Source organism: Papilio machaon, chromosome 25 (assembly GCF_912999745.1).
Source record: "Papilio machaon chromosome 25, ilPapMach1.1, whole genome shotgun sequence".
NCBI lineage: Eukaryota > Metazoa > Arthropoda > Insecta > Lepidoptera > Papilionidae > Papilio > Papilio machaon.
In genome coordinates this window covers 1001802-1022591 of record NC_060010.1, presented here as the reverse complement: position 1 = coordinate 1022591, position 20790 = coordinate 1001802, and the positions used below count along the sequence as shown (strand labels likewise).

The 20790-nt window shown below is 33.6% G+C and overlaps 2 protein-coding genes across 4 annotated transcripts; both read right to left on the bottom strand.

Moving 5' to 3' along the window:
* Positions 1–8671: 8671 nt before the first annotated feature.
* LOC106716865 lies at positions 8672–13898 on the bottom strand. 3 transcript variants are annotated; one of them, XM_045684181.1, is made up of 10 exons: positions 13839–13892; positions 13412–13534; positions 12809–12905; positions 12232–12371; positions 12021–12092; positions 11805–11887; positions 11153–11272; positions 10509–10659; positions 9733–9851; positions 8672–9114 (listed from the first exon to the last, which is right to left on the bottom strand). In XM_045684181.1, exons 5-10 carry the CDS (start codon positions 12061–12063, stop codon positions 8794–8796), a joined length of 837 nt encoding a protein of 278 aa, XP_045540137.1. In that variant the 5' UTR covers positions 12064–12092; positions 12232–12371; positions 12809–12905; positions 13412–13534; positions 13839–13892; the 3' UTR covers positions 8672–8793. The 3 variants fall into 3 exon arrangements, with proteins under 3 accessions (XP_045540137.1, XP_045540135.1, XP_045540136.1); XM_045684179.1 differs by lacking the exon at positions 12809–12905 and having other exon boundaries at positions 13839–13898; XM_045684180.1 differs by lacking the exons at positions 12809–12905; positions 13839–13892 and having other exon boundaries at positions 13412–13561.
* A 1586-nt stretch (positions 13899–15484) lies between these two features.
* On the bottom strand, positions 15485–19340 carry LOC106716940. The gene is made up of 4 exons (XM_014510623.2): positions 19272–19340; positions 18135–18279; positions 16256–17284; positions 15485–15783 (listed from the first exon to the last, which is right to left on the bottom strand). Exons 2-4 carry the CDS (start codon positions 18261–18263, stop codon positions 15667–15669), a joined length of 1275 nt encoding a protein of 424 aa, XP_014366109.2. The 5' UTR covers positions 18264–18279; positions 19272–19340; the 3' UTR covers positions 15485–15666.
* Positions 19341–20790: the final 1450 nt, after the last annotated feature.

The window sequence follows — 20790 nt, the reverse complement described above, 5'->3', positions numbered from 1 at the left end:
TGTTTATGTGGATTTAAAACTTGATCGATCCTGAGAATAAAACTAAACTGAACCGTAATGAACTAATTTTACTGTAATAGTCAATATTTTTGATTCCAAGGCAGCAAAACCGACACTACAGTCAACAAAGGCCAATTCTTAGGCGCAGAGCGATTTTAGAGGAAAATTAAATAGTCTCGGAGGAAAGACAAGTGAAAGAAAAAAAACTCATCAATAAGCCTTAATTAAACCAGCGCTCATTCGTTTATTTATATGATATAAACGGGGGAAAACGATCTGCAGGACCCTTACTCTTAAGAAATCGGGATTGTCCATGTAATGGCCATGTAATGACCACAACCATAACGTCATCAAAAAGGTACGCTCATTTCATAAAATAATATTATTGGATGTAATATTAATCCTTACACCACATACTGAATAGATTATAGTAATTGAGGATGTTAAAATTAATACTTCGAAGTTGCGTATCATTGTGATTGTAAGAGGATTATTGTGAAGGTATTAGTGTGGGGGATTAAATCAATCGTGGGCGGTGCTTACTGAATTCATCTAGGTAATAGGATTTAGTATTAATTGGCAACGTTAATGATTTTGCAATTCAACAAGCATTCTTAGTTAATACATGCGGTTTGTTGAAGCGTTATTTAATTTTGATTCGGTTGTTTTAAATTTAAACCTGTTAATGTTATTTCAAATTGGTGTATGATTATTTTTAGCCCTTTATCGACTTTGCTGTTTTTAAATACTATTGATCTGCAATCTTAAATACGAGTTGCAAATGCAAGTTCACCTTCTCGTCGTCTATTTTACGAATTGTAAAAATTTCTATCGGCTTTAACAAAAGTTCGTTTGTTTTTGAGTCAGTTTAACAACTATATTCACTAATGTCCGGAGTACAAGGGGGTGTTACCCTTGTACTCCGGACGTGTGTCCAAATAGAGTAATAGTCACTAACACGTGTTACTGAAGGTTATATCTTGTACCGATATGTTATTAAATTTTATATAGGTAATAATCTCCAGTCTATTTAACACGTTAATGTCGATAAAAGCTAATTGTCGAATAAACGAGTCGTTTGTCTTTTATACCAATACTTGCAAGCGGCCGCAACTCCGACCGCGCGGAATTAAAAAAAACTTAATTAGTAGAGTAGCCTATATGTTTTTCCAGACTGTGTTCTACACCTATACCAAATTTTATAGATATCCATGCAACCGTTCTGGAGATGCCTTCTAGCAAACATCCAACCATTTGTACATCTAACATTCTCATTTATAATCTTACTATCATGTAAAACATAGCCTGGAACACATAGGCTACTAAAGTTCTTTTTTTACACCCAGCCTGGATGGAATTGTGGGCGATAGCTAGTAAGTTATAAAGTTCTTAGCTGTATAAAGTTGTACGCACAAAAGATTTCTTTATTGTTACTCAATTGCTTCTAAAAATAATTAGTTCATGTAACAACATAGTAAATTTCGGTCTACTTATGAAGCCATAAAATACATTCGTTCGGAAAAAGGGTGATTTATTTGAGTGTTGTACACAAATCATAGTAACGATACGGCTCTAATACCATTTTAGATCATTGGCTCGAATCCAAATTGCTCAGTTCCGTGTAGCGGCCACTTTAGTTAAAATTCAATAGAGAACAACGAAATCTGCGCTAACGGCCGACGGCTTATTCTGAACAATTTAAAACAAAGACACAGACTACCAGGGAGCCTACTAGTATTTCTGAACTCCATTATTTTACAATTTAATCCAATTGACTTTATAACTCTCCGAGAAAGAATACGAGTGACAATCGGTCTAACCGTTTTAGAGAAAAAAGGTTACTTCCTTTCCTTATACATTCCTACTTCGCCAAACCCCTTTCCCTTTCCCATCCATTCCTTATTGTAAAAGAGCGGGAGAGAAGGTAGACGAAACAGAACACTCTACTTCATGCCTTCTACGAATCCTGCCTTTTGTGGTATTTTCGAGTCAATTCCGATTTTATTCAATAGTATCCGAAATCTGTAAATTAATGTATATCATTATCGTTCCAAAATCGCAACGATATAAACTAGCTTACCATAATAATACCGCACCATAAAATCATCAATATTCCGCGGGCAGTTTATGCAAAGCGCGGATGCGGGCTGGCTCCGGTCAAACTTTATCCGGTCGTTGAATATAATTTCTATCGGATCTATTAGACTTAACCTGCGTTAATTGCTTGTTTATTTATTGTCAAAGGACATGAATAAATTAAATCAGAGCGATTAAACTAGAATGCATAGTAATTTTTCAAGAACGCGTCACGTTTAGTAATATTTTGTTACTTGAAAAAAAAAGGAAGATATTAATGTGAAGAAATAGTACACATTGTTAATAGTATTAGATTACTAGCTTCTTATTTATAACATACTAGTTTTTGCTGGAGTTTTATTAAAAATCTAGAACATAGACTGTTACTCAGTGATAAAGTATCTTTCTAGTGGCAAAGAATTTTTGAAATCGCTCCAGTAGCGTATTCGGTACTATACAAAATATAAATCTTTCCTCTTTATGATTAGTAAAGATTGAACCGATCTAGTTCTTTATTTGAATTTTTGGTTACATTGGTTTCGGTATCTGTAGTCGCTATTAAAAGAAAAAAGAAATACTTATTTACTTTTACCTAACTACACGTCTCTTTCAATCAAATTATCGCGTTGAGGTTTTGTCCTTTAAAAAGCTTTTCCTACGAGACAAAGTAAATAAATCGTTGAATGTACTCGTTGTATCTCTCATCTAAGACGTGACTTCGTCTCGACATCGCTGAGCGTCATCTGCTTATCCGATAGACTCTGGCTTCGACGCACTTGTGGAACAGAAAAGCGACGGAGTCGGCTACATAATGTAAAATTGTAGGTTTTTTAATTTCATCCAGTGTCACAAGTTACTGCCCACAAATATTTGAATGAAATTAAAGGTTTCTTAATTTTCTTTACTTGTGTAGACACTCTCTTAGCCACATTCAGTACTTACCCGTTCGGCAAGAAGATAGCATAAAGTTCTCTTAATGTTAACATTATTCAAGATCTGATATCAGAAATGATAACCAAAAAGTCAACATAAAGTTAAAATAAAGTTAACATAAAGCTCTCTTATGAGCCATCTAGTGCCATCTTTTAGAGATCATTAAAAAGATATCAGAAAGATAACATTTTCTAGAGATCATAAAGTTAACGTTTTTATGTTAAAATTAAGAGGCTAGTGTAAAATTAAAATTGACATGGAAAATAGGTTTAATTATTGTTTATTTGATAACACAATGAATAGTAACGATATTACATACCAATATAAATAATCTTATTATTAAAATTATAAATACTTTTACGGGTCAAGTAATGATATAGGAGTCTTAAATGTTGGTGGTGGTTACTGATCCTTTTGGCTCACGTACGTGGCAGGTGGCATTGGTATATTATTTATTCCGCTATCTGAAAATAAAGTGTTTTATTAATAAGGAACAAAATAATTATATATAATTGAACAACTTTATTTGTTACATACCTCATCATACATACCATACCATGTTACATACCATATCAGCTCGAATAATTAGTAAGGTAGGATTTTTTGTTTTCGGCCACTTGAAAGTTCGAGATTCTGAATCTACCCATGATGCAGGTACGATTGCAGACGTTTTATCCCGAAAAACTACGAACTACATCTTGTGTTGAATCCTAAAAAAATATCAAATCAGAAATTGAAAATATTCATTAAATTTTAGCGCATTCTAAATTTTATCAGACACTTTTACAAAGACGATGCTGATAAGTTTTTTTTTATTATGTATGAATTAAATGAACAAAATTGTATTCAAATGTTTAAATTTAGAAATATTTTAAAAAGTAAAATATTTAAACTGCATTTAATTAAAATAGCGACGAGCATCGTCTTACAACAATTTTAAATAATTTAATTAGTTATAAAATATGAAAAAATGTGTTTATAACCTATATTCATACTTACAAGTTTATTTGTTCGGCAATTAAATTCTTGATAACTAACTGAATAATAAGAATCACAAATACTATTAATTATATTTTCAACCAGTATGTTAAGTCAAAAATATTACGTTTATGTTGTAATAATTAAATAAAAACACTTAGCAATGCCGAACGAATTACGATGCAATTCACGCTTGTCAACAATCACTGTTTAATGGATGAGTGAGAGGTCCGTATAGAACAAAATGGCCGCTGTTGGTTTTTAAAAGTTTTATTAACAAAAAAATATGTTCTCGAGAAGTCATCATTTAGTTATCATTGAGATTGCTTCAAAATGACATCGGCAAAAAGTTATAGAAAAGACAACATTTTGCTGAGCTCTAAAAGTCAACATGTTTCAGACAACATTATGTCATCTTTCTGACTTTTATGCCGAACGGGTAATGTCACTCAGTGTACTTTAATGGTTACTCAAAGCCACATAGTGTTAATTTCTCTTGCTATAATTATTATTATTTATAAATAATATTTTATAACGGCAGAACACATTTAAGGTAACTAAAGGAAGGCGTACAATGAGTAATTTAGACTGAATTATATCACTAGATAGTCGTTTGACTTTGGGCGTCAGTTAAACAACTAACAATATTTAAAACTAATAGAAAATTTGTGTAATTTAACGTAAATTCGTATGTGACATAATCGCATTGTTCATATTTATCATATTTCCTGTGCTCTCGTCGCTCGTCGAGCGCATGATAGCCAACGATATAACGGAACTCAACTAATAAATGATGCGAGACTGACGCAACCCTGTGTGGTACAAGTCACAAGATATTATTCTAAAATAAACAATTTAAATTTCACCTTTTAATATCATATAGAATACAATTATAAACAAATCGAAGGACATAATTTATCTTCTATAGTCCGGTCGCGGAGCAGGAAGAATTTCGTACAATGACCTCTTTATCTACTGACAGAGGTTCCAAACGTTTTTGTATTAAGTGCGGTTTACATGAATTATTTGAAAGTGAAAGAAAATTTACCAACTTATAAAATATAGTTATTACTATATAAATCATTTATTTAGATTTAATAATACAAGTAAAAATAAAAATCTAGACAAGTATCTAATAATAAAAAATCAAAAAACAGAATCTGATTCCTCTGTTTCGGAGTAACTGTTACTTTGCTCTATTGTTCAATTTCGAGAAGTGAAGAATTCATTTGCATAATATTTTAAAACCAAAAATTAATTATCGGAAAGCCGGCAATAAAATAGATGAATGCCTGCACTTCCGTCTTTCAAATATTCGTTTCGATTGTTCATTTCGAACTAACCAATAATTAACCTTTTCGGTAATCCTTCTAACGGAGCCCATAAAATTTTTATTATGCAAACAAACAAACTAAAGGTTTAGAATCCCTGAGGACGGCGGCCTTTGTTTCTGTGCGAGCGAGACTCATTGTATTTACGCGGGAGCGACAGAGACAGGTAATGCGAGTTCAATGTACGAAATTCTTCCTGCTCCGCGACCGGACTATAGTTACAGTCTCGCTGTAAACTATAGAAATAATCAGAGTTACTCGTACGTTCCTAACCTCTTATACATCAAGGGCGTCACCATCCGATGATCAATCGAGTAGTATTTTTTTTATTCCAAACAAAATTGTTTAACATTGTATGGTTGAATTTTTTAATGAAAAATTAAAAAGTAGTTTTTGCGTTATCTATATATAACTATCGAGATTGCAGGCACTTTAATATTTCAAAGTAGTTTATATATCTATTTTACAATTTTTATGGAACTTTAACTCTTCTCGTATCAACCATGTAATACATTTTAACTCACCTTAAAGCAAACGGAAACTTCGCAATAATCACTGACTAACAGTAACAACAAAACATTTTTTGGCATCAATGAGATTAAAAGTGAGAGCAGCGTCATCTAGTCGCAAATCACACACATCATTAAAGCTATTTTTATTTTTTTAGTTTATGTCGCTTATGACTTATACTCATATTTGGTCCTCAATAAGTGGCAGAGGCAGACTCTCGACAGATACGAACAGCCGTGAACTCCCAGCGCTGTTTACGAATCCGTTTATTTGGAGTGGTTCCGATTGCATTCATGAATCCAGACCATAACTCTTGTGTCCACTAACGTCCATCCGAAGTTCTTATTACGAATATTTTTGTTGAATGTCGGTGGATTGGATATGTATTTATGTATAAGTGCTTGCCTTAGCAATACATAGAGATATTAAAATATAAATAATAGCATATTTATTCCAATCTAAAACGGAATAATTTACATTATTGACAAACTACATTTTACATTTTAACCTCGTTAAAACCAAATAATGACCACACACTTGTACAAAAACATACTGTTTTTGACATAACAAAAATCAGAAATATTGATAAGCTTTTGTTTTGTTTCTACAATGAAATCCAGTACATCCAAAACAGTAATACTATTCGCAAAACTAATGGTAGTAGTAGCACAACTTTGGTTTTTCAATTCAACTGTATTTTTTTTAAGTATGTTACCGCGATGCTCCGCCCCTGGTTCTCCGATTTTGATAACAACTATTTTAATCGAAGGGTAGTGCTTGCAGATGGGTCCCATTTTTTGATTATTTTTAGCCGACTTCATTTTAAATAACTAAAAGACTAGTAGATTTTGAGTTTAGATTCAAAATACGTTGCGAAAATTAGGGACTTTTTTGCTTTCATCGCTTACGTAGGCTAAACTATAGGACCTACATAAAATTATGTATGGAAGATTATAGCTCTTTAAATGTTTTAAATGAAAGTCCGCGATAGCATATATGTCTTTTATAGTTTTTTCACAATAACCATTTTTTCTTTACAATCATCAATTATGTACTACTAGTATTATAGATTTCAGATATCTTGGCGGTTTTTAACGAGTCGTTACGCAGCTAGGCGTAGCGGAATGCGGAAGAAGGCATTGTACAACGCATCGAAGACTAGGCCGCCAAGATATTCGAAAATAACAAGCTACCTGTACTACTAAAGTAGTACGTAAAGTAGTAACTGTACTACTAAAACTACCTATGATTTTATACTACTAGAGTTGAGACATGGAAAGACTGGCCCCGCGATGTCACGACCGACGTCACGACCGGCAGCGCGAACGAGCGGACGGGCAACGACACTCGCTTCCTCGGACCCCACCGGCAACCGACGACCTTTCCGAATGAACCTTGACCGGAATTGTTTATCGTGATTCAAGACGGCAGTAAACCAGCCTTTCATACAGTCCGAAATTCTAGGGCCCTAACAACTAGTACAACCTTTCGTTTTGTGAATCTTAAATTTAACTGCCTCTTTATTATAAGCTAATCAAGAATGTAAAAAACTTAGCCTGGGCTTGATTTAATAGCCTTTTTGATTATATATCTTTACAATGTGCACAGAGAAATTAGTTCTAAACTTTTCTGCAATATGGCGAGGTTATTAAATTCCTGGTGGCGCAATAGTTTTATTATTTTACTGTTTATTATTGACTTATTTATTTGTACCATTTTTGTTCTAATTTGAAAACTTACCTTAGTGACGTTTAAAATATGTTTAAACTCTTAAAGTAACATGGAACTCAATTTCCGGCCTATTCTATTAAATATTATATTTCCCAACTAAAGATTCCTACGAGCACGTACTGCCCGAAACTCGTCTGGAAATCTTTCCTGCACAAATTCTGTGCACTCCGAACAGGATATTACAGTTTTATTGTGCTCGATGCGGTGTGTGTGTGTCTGTGTGACGTCACACGTTCAAAATATAAAGTATGAGTATTCGAAGAAATTGAATTCGTTGCATTCACTGGATTGAAAACAAGTATATTTTCCATACGGCGTCTTAAATATGGATGTGTTATACACTGTAGTGTAATCAATGGTTCTTTAAGAGTACCTGTATTTTACAGACATATGCAATCATTAGCAAACGGATTATTGTACTTTATACTTCTCCGTTTTGTTAAATAATTGAGATTCTAGGGGTTAATGTCTTATTTTATTTGTTTTCCTTTCCTTTAGTCAGTTTTATTTTTCTATTTCTTTAACTATTTTATATAATTATTTACAACTTCTACTGTAATTATAGCAGTTTTCAAATAATATCAGACAACCATCGGAATCTTATTTGTGGTTTTCAAAATATAAACAAAAACCTCAATTTCTAAAGAAATTTATTTATTACATATAAATTATAAATAAGACAATTCATTGGTACAATAAGTAGGTATTCGGTACGGTGTGATAGACGGCATACAATTTTAAAATCGGCTTAGAAGTTGTAACGGAAACATATTTCTGTGGTAGTCCGGATGGAGGTACGGAACGGTGTGAGATGATGACGCAATATACCTTTCCTATATGAAATTCTGTCATATTTGTGTAAGAAATACAAGTATATCGTCGTTAGTTCTAAGAATTGCTAGCTTTGAGTTTTAGCTTTTTTATACTAGGTAAGTGTGACAAATATAGAAAATAGTCATAAACGAATATGCAGTTTTGAAGCGAGATTGTCTTTTGAAACCGTTTTATTTCGTCATCTCGAAATCAAAAAATAAATTCTAGTTTTGAAAAAAACTCTATTAAAATCTATGACGAGTTAAAAAAAATGAATTTGAAATTGGAACGTTGACGAATTGATACCTTCCATAAATGATTTAAAAATAGAACAAAATATTCAAAGGGAGAGTGAGAAGGAAACAAAAGACAATCTTGCTAGCGTCATCATCTCTTTCTCTATCTAAAATCTTATCCTGCTTTATCCAATACCCCATCCAGAGTAAATGTAAGGTGTATACGTTTTATCTATAGGTGGATGATAATGTCTAGCATTCGAGAGTACATTCATGCGCTTTGCATCTAATAGCTTCAGTTCAATTCCATATACATTAATATGATATTCAACTTTATCGAAGTAACCAATGGTAACTTCGAAATCGATTTGCAATGTTGTAAATTGGTAACAAGCTATATGTTTAGCTATGCACATCCTTTTCAAATGAATCGTTGGTTCTTCTCCAATATCTTGGTTGGCTCGAAATACGATACATGAATACTCGTATCCAGCCAGGATTGTGAACTGTTGAGAAATATAATTTAAGGCAGATGTATGCAACAATGTGGTTGTATCACTGGCTTATTGTTTATACTGTCTGTTAGCCCCCCCCCAAATTTTGGCAAATTGCATGTCAAACGAATTTGCAAATCATCGTCAGCTCACTATACGTCCCCACCAAGGGGCTCGGAGCCTACCCCAAGTTAGGGGTGACTAGCCCATAGTCAACTACGCTGGCCAAGTGCGGGTTGACTTCACACATATCATTGAATTTCTTCTCTGATATGTGCAGCATCACGATGTTTTCCTTCACCGTAAGAACGTCGGATAAATGTACATATGTAAATCGAAAAACACATTAGTACATGACGGGATTCGAACCCAGGACTTGCAGATTGCAAGTCAAGTGTCTAACCCCTGAGCCACCGACGCTCTTCAATTTGCAATTTGATGTGTTGTATTTTAGTGAATTGTAAAGGTGAAACTTCATTGAGTGTCATTTCCTTTATATTCAATGAAGTACCACCTTTACGAATTGCTGTAACATATAGCGTCAATTTATAAATGAGTTTGATTTAAAAATTCCAGATTGTTTAGATTTTCTCGATAGTTTGATAACATAGTTTTAAATGTGCAACTTACATTATAGTAGGCGTTACGAGGTTTTGCGCTCACAGGTTGTATTGAGGAGTGGTCGGTGTAGATTTCAACTTTCGTTTCTTCTGGATCACACGGCCCAAATCTTTGCACTGTTGTTAAACCTGTAAGAAACAATGTATTGACGATGGGTCTGGTACAGCATTTGATTTGGCACTTCAGAAACAAGCTTAATCTTGTATCCGACGTGCCAACTTGACACATAATTTCGATCCAACGCCGAATTAACTAACCTGGTCTATTAATCGCGTGACTTTTTTAACAACTTTTAGACATTCACCGCACCTCTGGTGGTATGTGGCGATGTTTAAGACTACCTCGGTCTCCTATTTACGTCTGTATTTTTTGTACAAAGTAATAATTTATACATTAAATTCATGTAAATTAAGTCGTCAGAAAATAAATACACGTGATGTTTTATTTGAACCCTCCCTCCTTCATGATGTTTCGTAATTGTTTTCGGAATTAATCTCCCCCTTTTAAGCCTCACTTAAATAATAGACGATCTCTAAAAAGAGGTACGTCAATTTTCTTACATGGCAGCCATTAACATATCTCACTATTATAGTTTATTTGTGATAATTGTGAGATAAAGTGACATTGTATAAAAAAGGTTAACCTATATTATATACATACGTGAGAACAAGTGTTTCACCAGAAATAATTTTAATTTTCTATTTCTAGGTTGTCTATGGTTATAACTTGTTGTGCATACAGTTAAGGGTTTGAATTGAAACTGGTACTATAATATGGCAACTAACGTCTTCTCATAACGATATGGTTGCCAGCCAGTCTGGTAATAGCAGGTCGACCGATCCTCTGTATGTTGTTGCGTACCCACTGCTGATACATGCCGTAGTCTAAAAACCTAGCGGGAGACGAACACCCTGGTCCGTAGACACCGAATCCAATCTGAAAAAAACCACTGTATGTAATAAAAAAATACTGTCACATACTGAGAAGACGAACATGAATCTAATGAAGCAGTTCAACCGTTCAGGATAAGGATCGTCAATTTGATTAGACCAGAGATTAACTATTTACTGAGGAAACCCTTTACAATCTAACAATTAGAAACCCCTTGTTGTATTTTTATTTAAATAAGGAAATAATAACACTGAAAACTTTTCTTAGTGTGAGTCTTGTGTCTGAGCAATTTCTGCTGCGTTATGTTTTACGTATTTTTATTAATTTTCCTTGCTATGTACGACCACGCGTACGATCGACCGGTTGGTCGCCCCTGCTCAATATGAAATTTAAATACATACGTACAATTGCACTCTTGTCAGTCGGGAAAAAAATGATTAATATAGGAATGATATATAAAATAATATTTAATATACCAATGAAAAAACTTTGAATGTTTATAGTGTGCTATGACATAGTATTGTTATTATTTACTTACCAACTTCCATCTTTTTTCATGTTTGGTGACGAGGAACACTCCGCTCTGCCAAAGACACTCCCCCCCGCGATGCGCTTTGGCACACACAGTGTACTTCGGCCAAATACTTTTGACATTTAACTAGAACAAAAAAAATCATCAAGTATATTTTTATAAATACCAAAGTGAAATAAACTTAATATAGTTAATATTAAATTAATTAATAAGTCAACTAAAAGTATAAAAAAAACTTGAGAGGTGTCAAGGGACACCCGGATGGAACGAAGTTCCTTTCGATTAATTAGTGAAGGAACCAATGTTTATTCTATGAATAAAAAACTTAAGTCTTCACAAGAAGTACATTTTATTTCTATGAATTTTCGTTATATATTGTCACGTCGTTGCCATGGTGAAGTAGCGCTCATTCGTCGTTAACATACTTACTATAGCAAAAAGTGTCGTGACAACTTTTCGTAAGAATTTTTTCCGTCTAGCCCCCTTTCACAACGCGCGATAAGGAACTTCGTTCCAAAAATAAGTTAGATGCTATGTAACTGAGTGGCAGAATTGGCACCAGACTTGCCTACGATACGACTTAAAAGTAAATAAAAAACTTTGGTCGAACATTGGCTGAACAGTTTGAACCTTTGCCTCTTTGTAAAAAAAAACTTACTCCAGTTCTGCGATAATACGATCTGCATTCTTTAGTATCAACATATGACATTTTGTAAATTTCTACTGCTGACGACATGCAATCTGAAAACCAAATACGTTTAAAATTATGTATTAAACAAAAAATGATAGTCACTAAGACATCTGATGTATTTTTTATAATTTATGAACCAGCGCTTGGTGATCCTTCCTGATGAAATAAAACAAATAAAATTACCTTCTGCAAGAGAAACTGCATAGAAATCTGGCTTATTTATCATACTCGGAGGTCCGCAAATAGGCCGAAGCTCTGGAAAATATTGACACTTACCGTTGATTTCTGAGACAATTAAATAAATCTCTGTATAAAACGTATCGTCAATTGAAACATGATAACAGCGCCATCTAGTTTTTATTACGTTTAGTTTGGTAGTATGAGTGACACTTACCTACTTCGAAGTCCGGCTGTATTTGAATCAAAACGAGTGAACTGTATGTATTTTTCTGGAAGTCCGGATGATAGGAATATTCTACTACGCTGTGCCTACGTCCTTTGCAGTTCGTACCGAGTATCACTTTAGTTCTAGCCCTAAAAAAATATATTACTAATATAAATTAACTAACTCCTCACAGCAACAACACCACGACCACACAGAAGACAGGAGTCAACTGGAAGCAAATCCGCGTACAGTCTGATGGCCAAATTTTAGACCTCTTTCCCTTCCCACTCTTCCATATAAGGATAGGATGGGAAGGGGAATGGATTCGTTGAAGACGAGACGCATAGTCGGACTCCTCCATCTATTATAGGTAGGCAACGGATTGGTCGCTTCACAATTTCGGCGAATTCAATGGCCGCTTGCTTTGCCATCTTAGAATATAAAAATAAAATGTGATTCAGGTTTGTGTATTTACAATTTGTTGTCAATGATTATATTGTTGTCGTTGTTTTGTCAAAGAAAATGGAAGAACATTAATCAATAAAATATCAGTTAGGGTTTGGTTAAACGAGAATAAAGACATAACCTGAAATCGACTTTGGGTAGATTTGCTATTTCGATAGCCGCGCCGATAACCAATTGTTTTGTTATCAACACTACCGGAGATGATGTTATTAAACCCTCTGTAAATAAAAGAATAGTAGAAGTTGAATGACATTATACATAAACAACATTATAACTTTTACTTTCCACTGGATGGAGACAGATATTATATAAAAATAAAATATATAGTTTATTAACCAAAAACAAAACAAATTACAGTTACAAAAGATATCAATTAAAGAGAAAAAAATAGTTCTTGGCTAATGGAAAGAGATTCAGCTGATGCTGCTTGTCACTGAAGGCCGCGCTGGTTTTCCCGTGTACTAAAAGTTTTAATGTAACAATAACGTTTTACGGTTCCTTTGTGTTTTAATCTGCCAAAAACATTTGACAGTCATTTATTTCTTCTTGCGATTTTTATACGCAACATATACGCTTCGTTTGAAGACTTCTGTCTAAACGATTCAGGTTATTACATTGCTATTTCTTTCATCAGATTGGTTAAATTTGTAGCAACAAGATAAAAAAGAAGAAAGATCAATTAATGAGTTCGGTTCGGTGTTAAATATGACATGGTTTCACTTACCAAGTGGAAACACAATAACCCCAAACCATGGGTACGTTTCAATAAAGGATGGTCCTTCTTGAACATCATCGAGTGCAGAGTTGTCTATACCACAGGTTTCCTCCACCAGACCAGTTTTATTATCTAGATCAAACAATGTCAATAAAAAAACTCAATTAAAATTTAAAATACAGCACTGACAAAAAGATTTTTTATTTCCGCAAAACTTTTATGTGACCATTGCCATTTAAAAATTTAATTGAAAGGAGAGGTTATGAAAGTTTGACGTATATTTTTTTAGTATTAGAATATGTAGCATATATGTACTAGTTAAAGAATTGTCTAAGTCAGTCTGGTAGTTTTTGAGTTAATTGATTTAACTTTAATTATTAAAAACATACGAATCTATCTACTTTACAGCATTTTTAATTATAGTGTAATTACTTACATTCAGCACCCAATCCGCTTAATGTTACTTGAGTTTCTGGAACCGAAAAATTTTGCAAAATAAAACAGTTTAGAGCCTAATTCTAGTATTTCCCATTATTTTTAACAGGTAACCCTAACTCTTACATTCTTTTTGAAGGGGTATTTGTAAGTTTAGATAAAATTGACAGTAGAAATTATTTTAGCAATAGATGAATTATTAAGAAAACGTTTGGAAGTGGAGGTGAGTTCGACGAGGGAAAGCATGAATAGAAAAAAAAACTTAGGAGGTGTCAAGGGACACCCGGATGGAACGAAGTTCCTTTCAATTAATTACTGAAGGAACCAATGTTTATTCTATGAATAAAAAACTTAAGTCTTCACAAGAAGTACATTTTATTTCTATGAATTTTCGTTATATATTGTCACGTCGTTGCCAAGGTGAAGTAGCGCTCATTCGTCGTTAACATACTATAGCAAAAAGTGTCGTAACAACTTTTCGTAAGAATTTTTTCCGTCTAGCCCCCATTCACAACGCGCGATAAGGAACTTCGTTCCAAAATGATATTCTTTTTTCAATCTATCTCTTCTGACCAATAGGGGTAGGCTTCATTTATTATTGTTGCCAATGTCTATGGGTAGCAGCTATCTAAAAGATTTCTTTTTAAATATCTTGACGGTCCAAGGCGATCGGCGCGCTGCGCACTGCCCTCCCCCGCCATCTAATATTATGTTCTGCGCAGCGACTCGCGCGAACTTAAGAGCCGCCACGATATCTGAATACTAGTATAATTATTTGCTTGTTTGTTGTTATCTTGCTTAAATCGCTCTTAAGTGAGTAACTTAAAGTGAGTTCTCAAACTGGGATCTTACTAATATTATAAATGCGAAAGTTTAGATGGTTGGATGGATGTATGTTAGAAAGTATATCCGGAACAGCTCAAAGGATCTTGATGAAAGGCACAGATGTTGAATAAAGTCTAGAAGAACACATAGGCTACTAAATTTTTTAAATTGATATAGACGGAGTCGCGCGCGACAAGTTTTATATCAAAAAAAAAGAATACTGATACTGGAATTATATTTAAAAAAGTGAGACATTTACCTGATACTGGAACAAGATGGTATAAAGCAATTAATATTATATTTAACATTTCCTTATACTAGTTGATTATATATGTACTAGTTAACTACATGTATTCGTTGCCTATGTTTTTTTTAATAATAAGGCTAAGGTTTTGCGTTCTGTAATACCGATATCACAATGAAAGATGAATCTACGGATCTTAAAAGCAAAACTATGTTGTTTGTAAATAAATGGATGTTGTGGAATTTTGTTGTAAGTCAGTTTTGAAAGAATGAAAATTCGTGATTCGAACTTAGTCCGCGCAGGATTGGCGATTGTCTTTAACTCCGGTTTTGACGTTGATGTGCTCGCATGTGGCTTATGTAGCCAATTTTGTTTGTAAAAATCCTCGTACATTCCGGACATGAGAGCACACCGTACACGTAATTATAGCTGCTAGCCGCAGGTGGTCGGTTTCTTTCAGTTAGGATCAGTTTTTATATAAAAATAAAACGATCAAAATATAATTTTTATTAATAAAAAAAATAACGAATTAAATACCTTATTATCTTATTTGATTTAATTTTAGTATTTGTTTTAAGAATCTCATCTCGTAACTACATATAATAGATGCATTAACCTGCTGTAGAGTGTATCTTACAAGTTTGAAGTCTAATCGAGAGTTGATTTTCGAAATGTTCAGCAAGAAAAATTCTTCAAGAGGTTAAGTGTTATGTTTTGTTTGGACAGTGGATTCCCATGATAACGTTTGCATTTTTTCATTTCATATGTAACCATTATCAACACAATGTACTACGTTGTCAGCAGATCTTCTTCTGTTCTCTTTATTTTTTATCGGACCGATATTCCACATTTCATCAATGTTTACTTCTTGATTCCCCTGAAAATTATAGTATTGAACATTGGTTTCTGAGACTAGAATCTTCGTTTAAAACATATCTTCATTCATCTTTGACAAAACAGAGATAACAGTCTGTTTTAAACGGACATTTTGGTCTCAGAAACTTTTCTCATTTCTTGATAAATTGTTATAAAAACGTCATTTGAATTTAAATGTTATTTTTTCTTTTTCTTAGCTTCAAAATTCCAATAACAACATAGAATTAAAAGTAATAAAAATTTAGATTAACTATTTTCACACAATTTCTTGTAATGCCAAAGTTAAATAAAACACAAGCGCACTTCTACGACTCTAACATAAATAATGAACAACTAGAGAAAGAAAGAAGACAATATTTTTAATACAAATCAAAAGTCAATGTGTTCATAGATAAGGTTTCTTTGGTATAAATTGGTGAAGACTACATGAATGAATCCGTAACATGTTATAACATAATATGTAAAGATTTTACCTCTATATCTAAATCAAATGCTTCTTCCGGATCCAATATTATTAGTGGCGTCATTTCAAAACTGGCAACCAGACCGAAGAACGAATATCTCTTTACTTCATTCATAAATTTATCCCAGGAATATATTCTGTCTGGATCACTGCCCATATTTTTGATCTGTGTAGCCAAAACTTTGTAATAATATATCAACAGATCATCGTAATATTTAAGTCTTAAATCTTGACTTGTACTGTTATAGATAAAATAACTTAAATCAAGTACTGGACTAGCATATCTGGATAATTGAAAATCAATTATTTTTGTATTAATTATGTTATTATTATTATATTTATACAAAAAGTTATTAGTCCAAGGATCACCATGTGATATAACTGCGTTTTGTTTATTATTAACTGCATTAATCATTTTGAAATAAGTATCAGGTACAGCGAATTTTTTTATTTTCTTCAAATATATTGAATCTGGATATTCTTTTTCAACAGCATCTATTGCTATAGTACTTATTCTATCCCAGAATCTTTTATACCAATCCCATAATTTATAATCAAAGTATGTCTCTGAAATTTCTTTGCTTATTCTTGCAAATTTTTCTGGCTCTTGATCTTTCATTGCAAAGGATAGTGCGTGGAATTTGGCTAATGTTTTTATAGTAGCCTTACAATGTTCCAAATCGATTGTTTCTTGTCGTACAATATTCTCATATCCTTGGTTAGAGACGTCTTCTAAACAAATAGCATCGTTTAAACCATCACAATGTGTCAGAAATAATTCAACATTACTATCAAATGGCTCAGTTACCTTTGTTGTTGATTGGAATTGTAATAGATTAGGTAGAACTTTTGTATAGAAAGCGATTTCATTTTTAAAGAACTGGTCACTTCTAAAAGTGAGACGTCTGCAGATGTTACGTGGTATCGTCTTCAATATAACTTGTATATTTCTGTCAACACCATAGTGATTTACACCGTGAATTCGTATTTTACGGACTTCGCTTAAATAGGAGTCGCCTTTGCCTATTTCTCCGACGTACTGGAAAATAATAATACAACTGTAAATGGAGTGTCTGTGTGTAATATCGAAAAAGAAAATAGCATAAGATATTTGCGTTGATAAGAACAAAAAGTCCAAACTTGAAATTTTTTGTCTGTCTGTTTGTATGTCTTTCTATATGTCTGTCTGTCTGGTAATCTCCGAAGCGACTGGACCGATTATGACGAAATTTTACAGGAAGATAGCTTATTTGTGTGATACTAACTTAGGCTACTTTTTTATTCCACGTTTTCAACTTTGACACGTCGATCAAAATATTATTAGAACACACTTTTGCCACACAAACAACCTATAAAATATAAGTTGTGTTCGGTGAACGAACGTGTTTGTTCGGTGAACGAACGCGTTTGTATGATAACCTCTATTACATGTAAACAAACTTACAATTGTATGAGACAAGTGCATTCAACGGCAAGCATTATGGCGTTATCTTTTAAATAAAATATACATTGATTATTGATTAATTGAATGTTTCAATTGACTTTTTATTCTTATTTGCTAGCGCAATGTTTAGTTTTTGAAATATCGTAATCGGAAGTTATTTTAGCAAAAATACTTGTTAAAATGTCTAGTTAATATTAACTTATATAGGAATGGCTAAAGCACTCACGTATATATATCCGGTGTCGGTGAGCGACGGGCCGCGTCCGCGAAATAATACCAGTCCCACTCACCCTGATAAAGGGCCCCCGATGGGCTCGAAAATAGTCGGTGACGACACCGGATATATATACGTGAGTGTTTTAGCCGTGCCTATATAAGTTAATGATAATGTCTTACGAAAGTTTGAATAGTCTAGTTAATAAGTCATTATAACTCTAAAGCATACCTCCCATCGTGTGAATACCACAGATTCTCTAAACCAATCAGAGAGGGCGCTGTTAATCTTGTCTTCGGTTAGAGCGGGTGACACTTGAGTGAGACTTCTATAGTCTTCGTCGGACGCTGACGGGGCCATTTCTATATCGTTGCAACTGAAAATTAATTAGATTTAAACTAAAGTCGAAATGGTATAACGTTGGTTAATCTTACTAACATTATAAATGCGAATATTTAGATGGATGGATGTTTGTTTGAAGGTATCTCTGGAACGGCTCAACGTATCTTGATGAAATTTGGCATAGATGTAGAGCATGGTGAGGAAGAACACATAGGCTACTAATAAAGTTTTTTTTTAATTCCGCGCAGACGGAGTTGCGGACGACAGCTAGTTTTTTAAAATAATTTTAGCAGATTACTTGAAATTTTAATTCTAAGTAACTTCTAAGCCCCGTTATGATTCACGATAATAGTCGAATCACTGGATTCGTATCCGAGACCATTTGATCAGATGTCCGTACTTATGAGCTACCTATTCTAAGAGAACGTCATCGTAACGTCATTGACAACATTTATGGAGAAGCCCCTTCCGTGAGTACACCAACAAATCTCATATAAATTTTGACGCATTTCGGCGATGCCGTTACAAAGGAGCGTGTCGAAAATTTCCGTGCTAGGCTCATCGTTATTTTATGGCGATCAAAACGATTGGGCATCTATGTGACTTATTTACACAAAATGGATTATTCATCCGTTACCCTAAATTGATAATTACGCCTCAGACAATCACAATGGCTCAGTGAAGATTGGTTGACTTGATACATCTTTGAATTTCTTAGCAGATATCGATGGGGCCAAAGTAACAAATTGATGATATTTACTTTTTTATGTTAAAGCTACATCTTAGTCTAGTTAACAACATGTACTAAACACAAATACACATTTACAGGTGTTAACGTGTTTTGATTAAGTAAAAGGGCATATGAGGCATCTTTTCGTATATGGTTGAAACATTGAGGGCCTCTCCTGAATAATTGTCAATTTGCAAATTGGCCCTTATTCGTAGAAGCCATCGATATGTGCAATTATCAAGACGTTAACTTTCATCGTAAGATATAAAATTAAATTGTGAATTAGAAACACTCACCGTATTAATCAATTGCACGTCGAATGAAAACAAAAGCAAGCAAACAAATGAACTCATATCAAAATGCACTGCTATCATATCAATGCAATTTGCACTGGACTATAAAATAATCACGCATATCTGTAAATAGCGTTGCCATGCGTCCGGATAAAGCCGGACATAGGTAGGCTTTTTGATTGCGTGTCCGGCCAAAATAAACGGTTTTCCGACTTTTGTTAGGCTTTTTATATTTCCCAAACGACAGTGTACCTATTAATACTGAGACAAAATCCTAAATAATATAGGGTGTCCAAATGTCCGGCCAAACTGGATGGTCTATCCGGCTTAAAGGTTTGGCAACCTGGCGACCCTATCTGTAAAATAGTACTGCGGTGATATTTATATTGTTGTCTCTATTTTGTCAAAGACAATAAAAAGGGATGACATGTCAAAGTCTTACTTGAGCGGAGTTTTAAGTTTGAGAACATACTGGTGTCAAGTCAAAAATTAATCTAATATATAAAATTCTCGTGTCACAGTTTTCGTCACCGTACTCCTCCGAAACGGCTTGACCGATTCTCATGAAATTTTGTGAGCATATTCAGTAGGTCTGAGAATCGGCCAACATCTATTTTTTTTTGTTTTTTTTTTTTTTAACTGCGCGCGGACTGAGTCGCGGGCGACAGCTAGTTATTAAATATAAAATTTATATATTGTATATTGAAATATATTTTACTCGAATCCTCGGCCTCATCGTGAAGTTTCGTAATATTTTCGAAACCTCTTTCCTTTCAAGCGACACATAATTAATAAAGGATCCCTTATGTGCAGTGTGAAAAGGGGATAGGTAGGGTCAGGTTTCGCTTCTAGGTATATCCAAATGATATTATATAGCATTAAATATAGTATTATTTATTTATTTTATCTGAAAATATATTTATGACAAGCTTATTGATAAACACGATAATTTATCATTTTTAAAGGTTAAAAAGGTCAGACGTTACGTCTACCTTTAATGTATCTAAAAGGTAAGTTATTCGTATGTACTACAATCTTATCTTTTTTTATAATAAAAGGTATTAAAATTGTTATTGAAATATTCTATATTATATAATACATATTAATCAAATTGGAGTATTGGAGTATCGGAGAGAAAGTTATAATTCTTACTTGGGTTGCTGTTTAAAATTTTTTTGTCTGTCTGTCCGCAAGGCCGCGTTTGTTCCGGGTGTTCTGGTCTCCGTCTGGTTCAATCTTGACGAACCCCGCGGGCATGTTATAGGCTATTTTTTTTAATTCAGCGCTGACGAAGTCGCGGGAAACCGCTAGTGTGCTAATATTTCTTTTCATTAAAAATCTCATTGTCCAAACGTATATAAAATCACTTAATTTTTAAAAACCAAAAATCCCGACTGACGAGGCTCTAATAGGTAATAGGTGAAATAGCGCCATCTATTGGCTACATTAACTTAAGAATTTACACGAAAACATAAAAAGCAATTAAAAAAAAAATACGTCGAGTGAGATTTAAACTCGTTTG